An 18,817-nucleotide genomic window follows, 5' to 3' on the forward strand; every position below is an offset into this window, starting at 1 on the left:
TGCCAATCTATTATTATAATCTCTCTACCCCTCTTATTTCCTTTTTCACTTCCCGTCTGAACTTTTTATATTCAGCCTGGTTCTCACTGGTATTCTCAACCTGAGAATATGCTTCATCTTGCTCTCTATCTCTTTCGTTATCTAGGGAGCTCTGGCTTTGGTTGCCCTACCTTTCGCCCTCGTGGGAAAGTACCTCAACTGTACCTGAACCATCTCCCCTTTAATGGCAGCTCATTGTTTGATTACAGTTTTGTCTGCCAATCTTTGATTCCAATTTACCAGATCTGTTCTCAACCCACTGAAATTGACTTTCCTCCAATTATGTATTTTTACTCTAGAATGCTCTGTCTTTTTCCACAGCTGGTCTAATCCTTATGATACACACGTTAAATAAATCCATGCATAGGCATCTTCCACCCCCTCAATTGGAGTTCAGGACCTGGAACATCGGGTCCTTCATTGAAACATCTGTGAACTTATGTGGCAGCAAGTCATCCTCGTTTGAGGGACCGCCTATGATGATGACTGTGATCACTGTTCCCTAAGTGTTCCCCTACTGACACTTGCTCTACTTGACCCAGCTCATTCTCCAACACTAGATCCAGCAACGCCTCCTTCCTCAAAATGTAGTGTATATTAATTTTCAGGAGGCTTTCAATAAGATGAATCTCACAGGCTTGTTTCATAAACTTAAGTATAAGAAAAGAGTGACTAATCAGAATGACGAAGTGTGCTAATGTAATACAGCTGTTGATTTGTATATATTGTAGTAATAAATTTTAGCTTTTGTTAAATAGGGAAATGTGGTTCTTAAATTGTAATTCCAATTATATAACAAAGTTTCAAATAAGATAATACGTAATTATATTGATCTCATTAGCCCATTAGAATGGAAATCGACTTACTAACTGAAGTTGTTGATACGGTATAGGTCTGAGCAGAGAAAACTGTTTCCTGAGAGCGCAGTTAAAAACGCTAATGACATTTTGGGTTTTATAAATAGCAAGATCAAGTAAAGAAGTCCTGATAAAATGAGTTATACCATAATTGAAGTGTGTCCAGTTTTGATGTTCCATTATAGAGAGGACTTTAAAACCATAAGAGTGCGCGCAGCAGAGATTTATCAGGATGATGCAAGGGATGGAAATTTGAATTATATTTAAATTCCTTCATGGCCTCACCACCTCCCTAACTCTCAAACCTCCAGCCTTACAACCTCACCAACCCTCCATTCCTCTAACTCTGGCCTCTTGTGTGTCATGTTCTCCCACCTCTGCCCCACCAGTGGCAGCCATGTTTTCAGCCACCTGGACCCACCTAAGCTTTTGGTTACCCCATCTAATGTCTCCTTTGAATTGACGGCCATTTTATTTTAAACATGCCTCTGAAGCACTTTGGGAATCCATTAAAGATGCTGTCTTATCAGTTTAATATCCCCTATGGGGACATGATATTGAATAGATTTTTGGACAGGGAGCTGGATCAGGGGCATGCCCCGTCCACTCCATGCACCGACCTGGTATTGCAATATTTCCAGGAACGGTGCAACTTCGCCTCTCGGCCTTTTGGCCTAAGATCAAACACATTGGCGCAAAGTGATCTTTGGCGTTAGAGTTGATCTGGAACGAAATTGGATAAAAAAATCAAAAAAATCCATTAAAGACGCTGTATAAATGCAAGTTTAGTTCAGAAGAGAGATTTAAGACAGTGGTGCTAGCTGAAATCATGAAGGGCTTTGCTATGGAATGGTTGTGGGAGGGACCATTGCATCTTTTAAGGGCAAATTGTCTAAATATTTGAAGCAGCACAAGATGCAGGGCTATGGGGAGAGTGTGTGAGCAGGATTAGTTTGAGTTTGAAAAAGAAAGACTTGCATTTATACAGCGCCTTTCACGACCACTGGACGTCCCAATGCGCTTTACAGCCAATGAAGTATTTTTGAAGTGCAGTCACTGTTGTAATGTAGGAAAAGCAGCAGCCAATTTGCACATAGCAAGGTCCCACAAACAGCAATGTGATAATGACAAAATAATCTGTTTTTCATTGATGCTGATTGAGGGATAAATATTGGTCAGGACACCGGGTATAACTTCCCTTCTCTTCAAAATAGTACCATGGGATCTTTTACGTCCACCTGAGAGGGCAGACTTGGTTTAACGCCTCATCCGAAAGACGGAACCTCTGACAGTGCAGCGCTCCCGTTTTGCTCCAGCAAAGAGCTGCCATTTTCACAATGGCCTCCTTCTGTGCTGTATTCTTTATAGTTCTATGGTGGTAATAGCCCAGAATTTACTGGGAAAATAAAGGCACATTTTATTTTGTACATGCAGTTATTTTGCAAATAACCCAGCAATTTGTGTCGAGGCAGAGATACCAGGTCGTTACAAATCCCCACAATTAGTTGGAAGATTCAAGCCGTTAGCCTTGCCAAAGCGGGAGCTCGCCATCAACCTCATAGAGGCCAAAGGACGCCCTAAGTGGAGGAAGAGCATCGGGGAGGGCGCTGAGCACTTCGAGTCTCGTGGCCAAGAGCATGCAGAAAACAAGCGCAGGCAGTGAAAGGAGTGTGTGGCAAACCAGACTCCCCACCCACCCTTTCCTTCAACCACTGTCTGTCCCACCTGTGACAGAGACTGTAATTCCCGTATTGGACTGTACAGTCACCTAAGAACTCTCTTTGAGTGGAAGCAAGTCTTCCTCGATTTCGAGGGAGTGCTTATGATGATGATGAGAGCTTCAAGAAATTGCTGCATTTACTGGTTTTAACAGTGCAAAGTCTACAACTGGACCCGTTACTGGAGAGCCCAAACCAGCAAATGCTGCAAACGCTCAGCCACCTGAAACGTTAACCCTGTTTTTCTCTCTCCGCAGCTGTATTTTCTGTTTATTTCACATTTCCAGCATCCTGCAATATTTTGCTTTTGTCGGAAAAAAAATTGCATATTAAGTCGATTGTATAGTTGGTTTTAGTGCTGGTTTGGTTAAAGCACCACAGTCTTTCCCATGTGGTTAATAGTTGGGGCTGGGCCAGGCCAGGTGAGTGACAGCACCTGTAACCGACCTGAAATTTGCATGGTCCGGGTTTGTGTCAAGGATCCCGATCCCTTCATTGGTCAAACTCCTTCAAGGTTTCCCGCCCACAAATAGCGAGAAGCCGGCCGGAAAGCGAGCCGCTTATACATCAACCAGCTATTGTAGGTGAGTGATGTTAGACAGCACCAAGCACTCGCTTAAAGCAGGCTTCTGGAAACGGCATCAGAGCAAAAGGTAAGGTGGAGCGTTCCTTATCCTTTAGGTAAGATGTGTAAAGGTTTGGTTAGTCTTAAATGATTGATTGGACAACTTCATGGGCGATTTGATAAACTTGTCAGTGTGTGACCATGCAGTACATCTTTCATAGTTTCACCCGATTCAGAGGTACATCCGAGTTTATAATGTCAGCGCATAAATGGTAGAGCTGGGGAATTGTTCATCAATTTTAACCCAATAATTGAGACTATATAACTTCACTTGCGCTTAGCGCTATGTATTGGACTCTCGTGTTGGACTGTTCAGCCATCAGAGAACTCACTTTGGGAGTGGAAGCAAGTCTTCCTCGATTCCGAGGGACTGCCTATTATGATGATGATGATGTATTATGCACTTGGACATTACAACCGAACTTGATACAACTTGTCTACCTTCCTGAGGGGAGGGGAGGACCACAAACTCAGTGGTGCCCCCTCACCTTCCAGCTTTATTGCTCGTCATCCACAGTGCCAGGCTGTCTGAGCCCAGCTAATGTCATAACGTTGCATTTCGCTTTAACATTATAATAGTGAGTAAGAAAAAGTTTGTCTGATGAGTAATCCTTCACTGATCATAAGTCCCAAACCAGACGGTCTGCACCTGGGCAGGACCGGAACCAATGTCCTCGGGGAAGTGTTTGCGAGTGCTGTTGTGGAGGAGTTAAACTAACATGGCAGGGGGATGGGAACCTATGCAGGGAGACAGAGGGAAATAAAATGGAGGCAGAAGCAAAAGATAGAAAGGAGAATAGTAAAAGTGGAGGGCAGAGAAACCCAAGGCAAAAAATAAAAAGGGCCACATTACAGCAAAATTCGAAAGGGGCAAAGTGTGTTTAAAAAGACAAGCCTGAAGGCACTGTGCCTCAATGCGAGGAGTATTCAGAATAAGGTGGACGAATGAACTGCGCAGACAGCAGTAATTGGCATCATGGAGACATGGCTCCAGGGTGACCAAGGCTGGGAACTCCACATCCAGGAGTATTCAACATTTGGGAAGGATAGGCAGAGAGGAAAAGGAGGCGGTGTGGCGTTGCTGGTTAAAGAGGAAATTAATGCAATAGTAAGGAGGGACATTAGCTTGGATGATGTGGAATCGGTATGGGTGGAGCTGCGGAATACCAAAGGGCAGGAAACGTTAGTGGGAGTTGTGTACAGACCACCAAACAGTAGTAGTGAGGTTGGGGACAGCATCAAACAAGAAATAAGGGATGTGTGCAATAAAGGTACAGCAGTTATCATGGGTGACTTTAATCTACATATTGATTGGGCTAACCAAACTGGTAGCAATGCGGTGGAGGAGGATTTCCTGGAGTGTATTAGGGATGGTTTTCTCGACTAATATGTCGAGGAACCAACTAGAGAGCTGGCCATCCTAGACTGGGTGATGTGTAATGAGAAGGGACTAATTAGCAATCTTGTTGTGCGAGGCCCCTTGGGGAAGAGTGACCATAATATGGTAGAATTCTTTATTAAGATGGAGAGTGACAGTTAATTCGGAAACTAGGGTCCTGAACTTAAGGAAAGGTAACTTCGACAGTATGAGATGTGAATTGGCTAGAATACACTAGCAAAGGATACTTAAAGGGTTGATGGTGGATAAGCAATGGCAAACATTTTAAAGATCACATGGATGAACTTCAGCGATTGTACAACCTTGTCTGGAGTAAAAAATAAAACTGGGAAGGTGGCGCAACCTTGGTTAACAAGGGAAATTAAGGATAGTGTTAAAACCAAGGAAGAGGCATATAAATTGGCTAGAAAAAGTAACAAACCTGAGGACTGGGAGAAATTTAGAATTTGACGGAGGAGGACTAAGGGTTTAATTAAGAGAGGGAAAATAGGGTACGAAAGGAAGCTTGCAGGGAACATAAAATCTGACTGCAAAAGCTTCTATAAATGTGAAAAGAAAAAGATTAGTGAAGACAAATGTAGGTCCCTTGCAGCCGGATTCTGGTGAATTTATAATGGGGAACAAAGAAATGGCAGACCAATTGAACAAATACTTTGGTTCTGTCTTCACAAAGGAAGACACAAATATCCTTCTGAATGTACGAGGGGACAGTGGGTCTAGTGAGAAGGAGGAACTGAAGGATATTCTTATTAGGCGGGAAATTGTGTTAGGGAAATTGATGGGATTGAAGGCTGATAAATCCCTGGGGCCTAATATGGACAGCCTGAATCACTTAGCTGGTCAATAATCAGTTCATAATGTTGCCGAAGATGCTGGCAAAATGTCTCTATAACTGGGTCACAGAGCTTCCAGAGGCACCAGTGTTAGTTTCTGAAGTTGAGACACCAGAGCTACTACCAGCAATAGCTTTTTTTCTGAATACCCAGCTCCACTAAGGTTTTACCTTACAGAAAACTTGTAGGCGGTTACCAAGTTTTAGAAGAGCAGGCTTGAAGAAGTTTTAAACTGGCAACTTGCAAAATAGTTTAGTTGGTATAATTAGACAGGAGCATCTCTTTCTCATGTACTTGGGAGATTCCACACAATCCTCCACTGTATCCAAGATTGGAAATCAGTGGAAACCAGAGAGAAAGTATAAACAGGAGTTTACATCATTCTTCTGGGGGTTTCTGCCAATCTTCCTCTGAAGTTACAGCGAGAGATGGAGAGAATCCCACGGAAATTTTACACCCAGGTTCTAATGAAGAATGGATGTTACAAATTGTAATGTGCGTCTCGGTAAATATTTGCTGGTGGTCTAGTAGTTAGGGTTCACTGCTTTTACCATCACAACTCGAGTCGGATTGCTGGTCAGGGAATCATTACATTTCCAATTGTGTCCCTACGCAGACTGAATGGGCTGGGTGGAGTTGACAGTGCAAGTTGTTGAAATCTGCAGAAGGTTCAATCCTGATGTCTTTCCTTGCCTGTTTCTTAAAACACAAAACTGCAACAGACAGAAAGTGTGCAGTCTCCTTGTCATCAACTGCAGTTCGAAATACAATCAGCCTTACTTTGCTCTGGCAGCAGTAGAGACCCATTTCTTTATGGAAGTCTTGAGCTGGCAGAAATCGCCAGCTGTGCTTCTGCCCCAGTCCCAGCTGGAGAATAGGTGGGAATGTATACATGGCAGCGCTGTGCCTACCGACCAGTGTTCGCTTTAAATCACCGCTGCAATTCAAAAACACCTTTTGATTTAGTAATGTGTAGCATTTTGCAGGCTGTAATTGAATTTACGTCACTGTGTATGAAACAGAAGGGTTTGTTTGACCCAAGTTTCTTTACTTAGCAGATTGCCAAGTACGGCCTGCAATTATGTTATGTGCATAGTTGAGAATACTTTCAGATGGCATGTTGCCCAGCTGTGCTGATTAATAACCTACAATTCAACTTCTTTTATTTCATCCAACAGTGCCCTACATGCCATCTTAAATTGGTACTGAAAAACTGCCAGGACCTTCTGAGTGGAGGCCAGCAAAAGCCACCTCCCACTCCCATTAATGTAAAAGTTTCTGTATGAATATCCCTTTCATGAAACAGTAGGTGGATTTTGGATATTCCTGTTATGCTAGTTAGTTCATCATGTTTGACAGATGAATGTTGGTTTAGTGCCAACCTAGATTCGGTATTTATTGGTAAAGTCAAGAATTCGGTAAAACAACTGGCCTCAAAATCTGTACAGTAAACTTAAACAACATCATCTTGGAATCCACGCTGATCAATGAAGCCAATATTAATTAGCTTTGCAATTGCGTCAAAACATTTAATATAATTTTAAAACATTCGGCAATTAATCTGGCACTAACTTGTATAAAACATCGAGATCAGGGTGTTACTACAAAAGTAGAAGTGTTGTGTGTGTTACTTGAATTTTCAAAATCAAGCATGAGATGTTTACCTTCACAAGGTTTGTTAAATTGTGCATAGATTCATTCCACACCTTAACTACACTTAATGACACCCAAGGAGAGAAAGTAGTTTTTCCATTCAATTCATCATTGCAGCAAAAGCCTAAGGTGATTCATCAATATCAAATTTGAATGCATTTACATGATGATCACAAGTTATGTAGCTAGGCGACTAGCGCAACAGGTTGACAGCATTTAAATAAATGGCCAAAATACCCACTCCATTAATGGTGTTGAAATAGCTGATGAAATTGCAAGATACCTTAGAGTTTTAATGGGCTCAACACCCAACCTGTCCAACCATAGCAGAGCAACACCTTCACCAAAACCAACACAATGCTGAACTACATAGTCGATACCGTAAAATTCTACAAGTCAAGAAGAGTCATAATCAAATTGCTCTGGTCAGGCCACACATTAAGTACTGTGCCCAGTTCTGGTCGACCCACGCTGAACCAGCTGACAGTTTGGGCTTTGCGGGGGACTACAGAAGGCCGCAATTTTTAAAATGGAGGCCCACCAAAAATTGAAAGCATGCCAAGATGATTTGTAGATGAGCCTTGGGCACCAAGGGTCAGCCACAGCGGCCCCCCCATCCCCTCAGATTTTCAATTACTGGTCACCTATTTTTCAGGCGAGAAACAGGAGGCTAGCATTTGAAATGCATCTGGTGTTGGATACATAGAATGATTCGATTGAGTTTATTTTTGGCAGAGATGGAAAAGGAAAACGATCAATAACTCAATGAAATGATCCAGTCAGTGTGATGCTACAGAAACAGGCTATTTTAACAATTTATTAGAAAGGCTATATTTGCGTGCATTTTGGCTACCTTGCCTTCAAAAGGATATTGATGGATTGGAGAAATCTTTCTGAAGAACATGAATCATCTGGGATGAATCTTAAAGAATTTAATTTCTCATTGGAAAAAGATTGAAAAGTCACATGGTCCAGGTTTTTTAAATTCTAAAAGACCGAAATAATGTAGATATAAGCAGGTTAGTTCATGCAGATTAAAAGGATGCAAATATGATGGAGAGGAATTCTGTCACAAATCAACTGATGAAGTCCAATTTATTTAGCATCTATTTATGAGATGTGGTTATTCACTTCAAATTTGGTGACTGCATGGTTGGAAAGAATACTTCCTTTGCTTGTGTCTGTGAACTTGTTTTCCATATAATGAAGAGAATACAAATTACTGTCTGGTATGCGTCGTGCCACTTTAAACTATTCCCAAGCAAATACATTTTCATTGCAAAGCAACCACTTAATGCACACTGCTTGCTGTGTCCTGAAAGCAATCAATTGAAACTAATGGGTCCAATGTCTGGGTGAGTTTGAGTGCCCTCAGATGGCTAACATGGAGCTTACATGGTTGTGTTGCTGGAGGAATACTGCAGCCCTGAAGAAATTTTTAGTATCTTATGCTCAGGGCTCCCATCTTGTGAAACCATTTTTCCTGTAAACAGCTACATTTTCCCCACAGATTCTTTAAAATTTTCTTTAGTTTTCCCCACACTCTGAAGAGCCATACAATTGACCACTTTAATAGCGGCAGGATAAATGAGAGCTGAAATCACTTGTTGAAAATGAAAAACTGAAGGTCCCTTGTATATCCACTGCATACCAGTTTGAGACCAACTTGCAGGTGCAATACAACGATAAAGGATCTGATCACATCACATACAGTCAATGATGGTTTATAAAATCCAAGGCCCAATACAAACTGTCCACATCACAATAAAACAGAGTTTTGAAATTAGTAGCTTGTTCATCCTACTTCTATCACAATTTATCATGGGACATAAATTGATCCCTACTCTTAAGCACAGACCTTAAACTATAAACAGAAAGCAAATGGAAAGCATTTAGCACTCAAAAGCTTGAATCTAACATTTTTGGAAAAGCATCAGCTTCAATTATCAGCAAAAGGCAAGTAGTGCAAGTTAGAACAGGTCCTGCACTACTGTCAAGTGACAATGGGTGGTGTCATTGGCAATTTGAGGCATACTAAAGTCAGTTCATATCTACTTTCACAATACATATCGTGACAGTTTCAAGGTCAGTTCTCAGACCTTTGTAAGCTATTGAACAAGACAGGAACCTGGCAAACAAAGCCCAATTATAAAATGATATCAAATTGATAAAGATATGCTAGCTATTATTCCCACCTGCCTTTTGACATTTACCGGTAGAGTGATGCTTTATAATACTGGAAGTCCTAGGTGGAGTTTCCAGGAAAACTACTGAAATTGTGTTTTTCATGCTTACCACAAGGGGGTCTTGTCCATTTGAAATTTAAAAATAAAAATGCCAAAAAGTAACTTGTGTTTAAATATTTCAACCAAATGGAGTTAAATATCAATAATAAAAATATGAGTAAGTTAGATTGGATTTTTTTTCAAATTTGCACTATTTCAAAAAAGACTTGCATTTATATAACACCTTTCACAAACTCAGGATGTACCAAAAGCACTTCACAGCCAATTAGGTACTTTAAAAAAAAAAAGTGTAGTCACTGATGTAATGTAGGAAACACAGCAGCCAATTTGCACATAAGGTCCCACAGACAGCAATATATGATAATAACCAAGTCATTTTTATTTGAGTGATGTTGACAGGACACTGGAGAAAACTTCCCTGCTCTTCAAAATAATGCCATGGGATCTTTTACATCCACCCGAGGAGGCAGATGGGGCCTTGGTTAAACGTCTCATCTGAATGACGGCATCTCTGCCAGTGCAGCACTCCCTCAGCACTGTACTGGAATGTCGGCCTAGATTTGTGTGCTCAAGACTCTGGAGCGGGACTTGAACCCACAACCTTGTGGCTCAGAGGCGAGTGTGCTACCCACTGAGCCATGGCTTTCAGTTCAAAGGCTTTCCTTTTTTAAAAAAAATCTTCAGTCGATCGTGTGTGAAACCATTTTTCAAATCCCATTAGTCCCCCTCTGTATGGGTATTAATGGCCAAGTAGCACAAAAAACACTTTAAAAAAAATATATGTATATACGTAGAGAGGTGAAGATTCGAGATAGATTAAAAGGAAGGGAACTATAAACATCCTTCCAGCAGAATGGAGGGGTTGGTTCCCCCACTTTCGTTTCAGGACATATACATGATTGGAAATGTATGCGAATCCATCCTCATTAGCCTGATGAAAATCAGTGGGTATCTGTATTTCCTAGGAGCCATTGGCAGCTGGCAGAGAAGCCAGGCTGATCTCTTTTAGCTTAGGTTGGTTACTGGAGGAGCATGATGGGAAATACTATACATATAGTAAGACAGAGCTGCAGGAAAGCAGGCAGAATTGCAATGCAATAAATGAATGCAAAACATTGACATTGCTCTCCAGAGGCACTGCCTGACCTCCTGAGATTTGCAGCATTTTCTGTTTGTCTTTCTCCTAGTCCAGTCAGTCTGAAGCCAGCGCAGATACAAGCTCCATAGTAGTGTTTGCCATGGAAAAAGTGAACAATTCCATTTCAAGGATCAATTATATGTCGAGGTTTAGCCCAGGAGAAACTAATGAGACATTTTGAGGAGTGTAATACAATTCGTATGTACTGCAAGTATATGGTTGATCTGCATAGCGTCCATTTACTTGTTTAATGCTAAATAAGATTGTCTGGTGATTCATTGAATTTGAGGAGGTCTAGTAAGATAAAGGCATACTCTGATTCATAGTGACACAAGGTGTGCTTACAGAAGTGAACTGTGATGCTGAATGCAAGGAGAATATTTAAAACCCAAAAACATAAATGGTATGTAGATGAGGAAATGGAGGAAGACAAAGATAGATCATGGAGTGCCTCCAGAGTTAATGGTATGGGGGCAGGAAGATAAGCCAGAGTTGCGCTGGCTGTGGTTGGAGATAGGAATTCCCTCACATGGTTTTATTCCTATGGAGTTGAACAACAGAGGCGAGAAGAGTAGAGGAGTTAGAGAAAAGAGGCTTGAGGACGAGGTTCATCATGGAGAAGGTTAACAATGTGAAAAGTATTATGGGGCGGGTGGTAGGCCAGAGAAGAGAGAGTTGAAAGTGTATCAGTGAGGGAGCAAGGAGAGTGTTTTCCCACCAGAGTGGATGGTGATGGTGACAGGCTAGGAGCAGGAAGAGAGATGAGAGATGCTTTAATTTTTGCAAAACAATTTATAACTGCATCAAGGAACCACATCCAAAAGCAACATACCTTGCAAAAACTGGCTTGTTAAGCAGGGAGAGAATAAAGCGGATATCTCTCTGTGGTGATGTCCCCATTTACTTCCATCTCAAGGCTTACAATGCAATTAATTGCATCACCACTTGTACTAATGACCATCACCCACAGTGTACATAGTGAAATATTCACCACAATGCAGGAACCAAAAAAATCCTTATGGGACCCAGACATCTCACCTGCTTCAGGTCAATTGATGGCAAGCTGGTATCCTTCCAATTAATTTTGTTGCCCCACTGCATCATCCCCCACCCACCCGTCTGTCCCTCCATCCGTCCATAGGCTCCAGTAAGTTGGCAACAAATCCAGACCTACTTTCTTGTTGACATCCACATAGAGTTCATACTTAAACATTCTTTGAAAACTAGCTATTAAACATTATCACACTTTTGGGTTCAGATAAGCAGCAGCGATTGCTTGAGCTTTGGATTTTTTTTCTTTTATTTGTTCCTGGTAAGTGGGCATCGCTGGCAAAGCCAGCATTTATTGCTCATCCCCAACTATGGGTTTCCTGGGTTATGAGATCATCTGAACCCTTTGATTGCTTTTCAGCCTGTGCAATCCCTCGTGCCTCAGTCAACATGCATTTGTATTCCGATAAGCATAAAATAAACATCTCTGGCTGCCCAAGAAAGAGTAACAAATATACAGAAGTTTATTAGTGACTTTTCCTCTACACTTAACAACCAGTCCTATACAGAAGTGGAGCAAAGAGAGTGGTTTTAACAATTCTATAAATAAAGAACACACCAGCACTGGGATAAAGAATTTTGTTACTTGTTACTGACATCTCATGTGGAGCATATACACCGACATGGACCTGGGGCCGAATGGCTTGTCTCTGTGCTGTAAACATTATGTAATCTCACCTGAACCAATTTTGCTCTTTACAAAAAGAGTTAGTTGACGTTAGCTAAAGGAAATTGTCCTAACACGTACAATTTTCAAATATCAGTGAAGCAGGAACAGCTCAACAAGACCGGATACATAAAGCAGAGAAATTCAAACTGGACGAATAAATAGATCAGTGTTACTTGTAACCTGGTGACTTTTATTTTTCTTTGAGTTGAGCTTGAAATCTCTGCTCCAACTAGCTGGCTAGTTAAAATATTCTACCCCATTATATACATTTGATGGATGCTATTGCTTTAACTAGAACTCTATCAATAGAATATTTTGTTATTTCAGTTAATGAAAAGGTACAATGATCTGAAATCCCCTTCTCCTCTCAGCCCAGTTCACACTCTGGGAAACCCTCACTCAGCTGCAGCTGTACAAACCACAGGAAACCTAAATATACGTCAATATCGGTGATTAGACCTCATCCTTGCCTTGGAGTTTATTGAAATATCTTTAACCTTGAAACTCTGACTGAAACCATAGCTTCAGTTTCCTAGTAGAGGGGTTTAGTTTTGTTATAAATAACTTCAAGAGCATGGTATCTTGTTTTTAAGCTTAATAAGACTGGTTTTATGAAAGGCAGCGACTATGGGTATAGCTCACTAGAGAAAATGAACACCGCAACGACAGGACAAGTCCAGAGTGCAGACCCGACCTGGAGGAGGGAATCCAATCATAGAAATTTACAGCACGGAAAGAGGCCATTTTGGCCCATCGTGTCCGCGCCGGCAAAGAGCTATCCAGCCTAATCCCATTTTCCAGCTCTTGGCCCATAGCCCTGTATACGGCACTTTAAGTGCACATCCATGTATTTTTTTTTAAATGTGGTGAGGGTTACTGCTTCTACCACCCTTTCAGGCAGTGAGTTCCAGACCCCCACTACCCTCTGGGTGAAGGAATTTCTCCTCTAAACCTACACCCAATTACTTTAAATTTATGCCCCCCTGGTTGTTGACCCCTCTGCCAAGGGAAACAGGTCCTTCCTATCCACTTTATCCAGGCCCCTCATAATTTTATACACCTCTAAAAAGGTCTCCCCTCAGCCTCCTTTGTTCCAAAGAAAACAGTTGATTCTGCTGCACTCGAGGCAGGTTGGACCCTCACTCTGGATTTAAAGCCCAAGAACTTTAGCTTCAGTGCCAAGCAAAATTAGGTCACAATACTCAAAACTTGTCTGATAGATCCTGGGGATGTACAATAGAAGTGGAAAGAGCATTTCCTCTACCCCATGAATTGTCTCGATTTCTTTCCCCTACTCCATGGTTTCGTTTTTTTGTTCATGTTCTAATTTATACCTTTTCTCAATATGTTGTTTTCTCTATAGTATTGAACCAGCAGAGTATGACCAGTTACATGATTAACCATACGCGAGATGAGCTTTGAAGGGCCGAATGGCCTTTTCCCATCTATGATTTTTCCTCTGATTTAAAAAAAAAATGATAATTGCAAAACATAGAGGGGAGGTCAAGGCAGGAGAAGAATCGGCAAATCAAGAAATAGTGTTCAGGTGACACCAAGCTTGGTGTTAAAAGCCAACAGGTTGTCTGACAAAGAAAAAAAAGAGAGGTTTTAAAGTCTTGGGGAAGAGCAAGTTGGAGAAGATGGTGTGCTGTCTCTCGACTTCAACACAAGGAGGAAGAACACGACAGAGCTTGGAAGCATGTTAGAGGGAACACGAGGAGAGTGCCCAGAGAACTGATCACTGTAGCATCTATGACACAGACAAGTCAAGAAAGGTTATAATGGAGAGAGGGATTGGAGGCTACAGCTAAGATTAGGAGCATCAGTCACTGATCAGTTTTTTCTTGCATTCTCTTCAGGCAACCAAAGAGAGAGAGTTCAGAGGTGCAATGATCAGAGCAGTGGTGATAAAACAGCAAGAGACAGCAAGGTTCTGACGGAGATAGAGATTTAACATAGAAACATAGAAAATAGGTGCAGGAGTAGGCCATTCAGCCCTTTGGACCTGCACCGCCATTCAATAAGATCATGGCTGATTATTCCCTCAGTACTCCTTTCCTGCTTTCTCTCCATACCTCTTGATCCCCTTAGCCGTAAGAGCCATGTCTAACTCCCTCTTGAATATATCCAATGAACTGGCATCAACAACACTCTGCGGCAGGGAATTCCACAGGTTAACAAATCTGAGTGAAGAAGTTTCTCCTCATCTCAGTCCTAAATGGCCTACCCCTTATCCTAAGACTGTGTCCCCTGGTTCTGGACTTCCCCAACATCGGGAACATTCTTCCTGCATCTAACCTGTCCAGTCCCGTCAAAATTGTATATGTTTCTATGAGATCCCCTCTCATCCTTCTAAACTCCAGTGAATAAAAGGCCCAGTTGATCCAGTCGCTCCTCATATGATAGTCCAGCCATTCCTGGAATCAGTCTGGTGAATCTTCGCTGCACTCCCTCAATAGCAAGAACGTCCTTCCTCAGATTAGGAGAACAAAACTGAACACAATATTCCAGGTGAGGCCTCACCAAGGCCCTGTACAACTGCAGTAAGACCTCCCTGCTCCTATACTCAAATCTCCTAGCTATGAAGGCCAACATACCATTTGCCTTCTTCACTGCCTGCTGTACCTGCATGCCAACCTTCAATGACTGATGAACCATGACACCCAGGTCTCGTTGCACCTCCCCTTTTCCTAATCTGCCACCATTCAGATAATATTCTGCCTTTGTGTTTTTGCCCCCAAAATGGATAACCTCACATTTAGCCACATTATACTGCATCTGCCATGCATTTGCCCACTCACCTAACCTGTCCAAGTCACCCTGCAGCCTCTTAGCGTCCCCCTCACAGCTCACACCGCCATCCAGTTTAGTGTCATCTGCGAACTTGGAGATGTTACACTCAATTCCTTCATTCAAATCGTTAATGGATATTGTAAAGAGCTGGGGTCCCAGCACTGAGCCCTGCGGCACTCCACTAGTCACTGCCTTCCATTTTGAAAAGGACCCGTTTATCCCGACTCTCTGCTTCCTGTCTGCCAACCAGTTCTCTATCCACGTCAGTACATTACCCCCAATACTATGTGCTTTGATTTTGCACACCAATCTCTTGTGCGGGACCTTGTCAAAAGCCTTTTGAAAGTCAAAATACACCACATCCACTGATTCTCCTTTGTCCACTCTGCTAGTTACATCCTCAAAAAGTTCCAGAAGATTCGGCAAGTATGATTTCCCTTTCATAAATCCATGCTGACTTGGACCAATCCTGTCACTGCTTTCCAAATGTGCTGCTATTTCATCCTTAATGATTGATTCCACAGCATTTTCCCCTCTACTGATGTCAGGCTAACCGATCTATAATTACTTGCTTCCTCTCCCTCCTTTTTTAAAAATTGGTGTTACATTACAGTCCTTAGGAACTGATCCAGAGTCGATAGACTGTTGGAAAATGATCCCCAATGCATCCACTATTTCTAGGGCCACTTCCTTAAGTACTCTGGGATGTATTCCAGTAAGCGAGAGTACAATGAGTAGGGATTACCCCTGAATCTTGCTACTTTTTCCAAGATGTTGGTAAGATAAATTCTTTACTTGCTGATATTTATGGGCCATAGTCATGAGGATGTAGAGGAGCAAATTTCCAGGGAAATTAGAGGGGTGCAAGATAATGGGCTTCAATTATCCCAATTTAGACTGGGATAGTAATAGTGTAAAGGGCAGAGAGGGAGAAGAATGTCTGAAGTGTGTTCAGGAGAACTTTCTTGATCAGTACGTTTCCAGCCCAACGAGGAAGGAGGCATTGCTGCATCTGGTTCTGGGTAATGAGGTGGGTCAGGTGAATCAAGTTTCAGTAGGGGAACACTTGGGGAATGGTGATCATGGTATCCAGGTTTAGGTTAGCTATGGAAAAGGAAAAAGAGCAATCTAGAGTCAAAATAATTAATTGGAGGAGGGCCAATGGCAGTGGGTTGAGAATGGACCTGGCCCGGGTAAACAGGAATCAGATTGTCACTCAAAAATGTAATTGAACAATGGACAGTCTATAAAGAGATGGTTTGGGTACAGTCAAGGGGCATTCCCATGAGGGAGAAAGGTAAGTCAATTAAACCCAGAGCTCCCTGGATGACAAAAGAGAGAGAGAGAGTAAGATAAAGCAGAAAAAAGGGGCATATGACAGATGTCCAGTAGAGAATACCAGTGAGAACAAGGCTGAATACAGAAAGCTCAGAGGGGAACTGAAAAAGGAAATAAGAGGGGCAAAGAGAAAATGAGAATAGATTGGCAGCTAACATAAAAGGAAATCCAAAAGTCGTCTTTAGGCATATATATATAAAAATAAATAAACGGGTAGTAATAGGAGGGTAGGGACCGAAAAGGAGTGTTGCGCATGGAAGCTGAGGTACTAAATGAGTGTTTTGCATCTGTCTTTACCAAGGAAGAAGATGCTGCCAAAGTCATAGTGAAAGAGGAGGTAGTTGAGATATTGGATGGGATAAAAATTGATAGAGGAAATACTAGAAAGGCTGGCTGTGCTTAAAGTAGATATGTCACCAGAACTGGATGGAATGCATCCTAGGATGTTGAGGCAAGTAAAGGTGGAAATTGCAGAGGAACTAGCCATGATCTTCCAATCCTCCTTGTATATGGGAGTGGTGCCAGAGGACTAGAAAATTGCAACTGTTACACCCTTGTTCAAAAAAGGGTGCAAGGATAAACCTGGCAATTACAGGCTAGTCAGTTTATCTTCGGTGGTGAGGAAGCTTTTGGAAACGATAATTTTGTCCTGGACTAACAGTCACTTGGACAAGTATGGATTAATTAAGGGATGCCAGCACAGATTTGTTAAAGGCAAATCGTGTTTAACTAACTTGATTTGAGTTTTTTTATGAGGGCAATGTGGTTGATGTGGTGTATATGAACCTCCAAAAGGCATTTGATAAAGTTCCACGTAATAGGCTTGCCAACAAAGTTGAAGCCCACGGAATAAAACGGACAGTGGCAGCATGGATATGAAATTGGGTAAGTGATAGGAACCAGAGTAGTGGTGAACGGTTCTTTTTCAGGCTGGAGAAGGTATACAGTGGTGGTCCTCGGGGGTTGGTACTAGGATAACTGATTTTCTTGATACATATATTAATGAGTTGGACTTGAGTGTACAGGGTACTATTTCAAAATTTGCGGACGACACAAAACTTGGAAGTATAATGAACAGTGAGGAGGATAAGGATAGACTACAAGAGGACATAGACAGGCTGGTGGAATGGGCGGACACGTGGGAGATGACGTTTAACGCAGAAAAGTGCAAAGTGATGCATTTTGGTAGGAAGGACGAGGAGAGGCAAAATAAATTAAAAGGTACAATTCTAAAGTAGGTGCAAGAAGAGAGACTTGGTGGGGGGGGCGGTCTATGTTAATAAATCATTGAGGGTGGCAGGGCAGGTTGAGAAAGCGTTTCTTTTTTAAAAAGCATGCGGGATCCTAGGCATTATAAATAGAGGCATAGAGAACAAAAGCATGGAAGTTATGAAGAACCTTTTATAAAACACTTTGGCCACAACTGGAGTATTGTGTCCAATTCTGCACACTGCACTTTTGGAAGGATGTGAAGGTCTTTAGAGAGAGTGCAGAAAAGATTTACGAGATGGTTTTAGGGATGAGGGACTTCAGTTACGTGAATAGACTGGAGAGACTAGGGCTGTTCTCCTTGGAGCAGAGGAAATTTGATGGAGGTATTCAAAATCATGAGGGGTCTAGAGAGAGTAGATAGATAAACTGTTCCCATTGGTGGAAGGGTCAAGAGCCAGAGGACACAGATTTTAAGGTGATTGGCAGAAGAACCAAAGGCGACATGAGGAAAAACTTTTTTTACGCAGCGAGTGGTTAGGATCTGGAATGCACTGCCTGAAAGGGTGGTGGAGGCAGATTCAATTGTGGCTTTCAAAAGGGAATTGGATAAGTACCTGAAGGAAAAAAATTGCTGTGCTATGGGGAAAGGGCGGGGGAGTGGGCAGAGAGCTGGCACAGGCTCGATGGGCCCAAATGGTCTCCTTCTGTACTGTATCCATTCTATGATTTACTGTATTTCTTTTATATCTCCAATGATGCGCTGCCACAAAAAAAAATCCCCTTTTAAATTGTCAAATCGGTTTTTCCTTTAACAACTCTGTTGAACTTGATGTACTTAATGACCCCATATATTTTGAAATGCTTAGTAATTTTATCTCCAATTATGGATTCTAGAAGTTCGCCCACAACTGACATTTTAAAGACCGTTCTCTTAAAGGAAACAAATGTTTTGATTGAGATGAGGAGGAATTTCTTCTGAGGGTTGTAAATCTATGGAAGTCTTTGCCCCAGAGAGCTGTGGAGGCTGGGTCATTGAATATATTTATGGTGGAGATAGGCAGATTTTTGAGTGTTAAGGGAATAAAGGGTTATGAGTTACGGGCAGAGAAGTGGAACTGAGTCCATGATCAGATCAGCCATGATATTAAATGGTGGAGCAGACTCGAGGGGCCAAATAGCCTATTCCTGCTCCTATTTCTTATGTTCTTATGTTGATTGTGTTATTAATGAGCAGCATTGACATTGC

General features: G+C 41.9%; 1 protein-coding gene and 1 pseudogene across 1 annotated transcript in view; both read left to right on the forward strand.

Annotated features, from left to right (window-relative positions):
- Nucleotides 1-1,388: 1,388 nt before the first annotated feature.
- Nucleotides 1,389-1,553, forward strand: LOC139229470 (U2 spliceosomal RNA; annotated as a pseudogene).
- A 1,640-nt stretch (nucleotides 1,554-3,193) lies between these two features.
- LOC139228596 (GRAM domain-containing protein 2B) overlaps nucleotides 3,194-18,817 on the forward strand; it is a 97,872-nt gene continuing 82,248 nt past the window's right edge. The window contains exon 1 of the mRNA XM_070859756.1: nucleotides 3,194-3,267. Within this exon, the coding sequence (XP_070715857.1) occupies nucleotides 3,206-3,267 (62 nt within the window). The 5' untranslated portion in view covers nucleotides 3,194-3,205. The remainder of the gene's footprint in view (nucleotides 3,268-18,817) is intronic.

Source organism: Pristiophorus japonicus, chromosome 18 (genome assembly GCF_044704955.1).
Source record: "Pristiophorus japonicus isolate sPriJap1 chromosome 18, sPriJap1.hap1, whole genome shotgun sequence".
Taxonomy (NCBI): Eukaryota; Metazoa; Chordata; class Chondrichthyes; family Pristiophoridae; genus Pristiophorus; species Pristiophorus japonicus.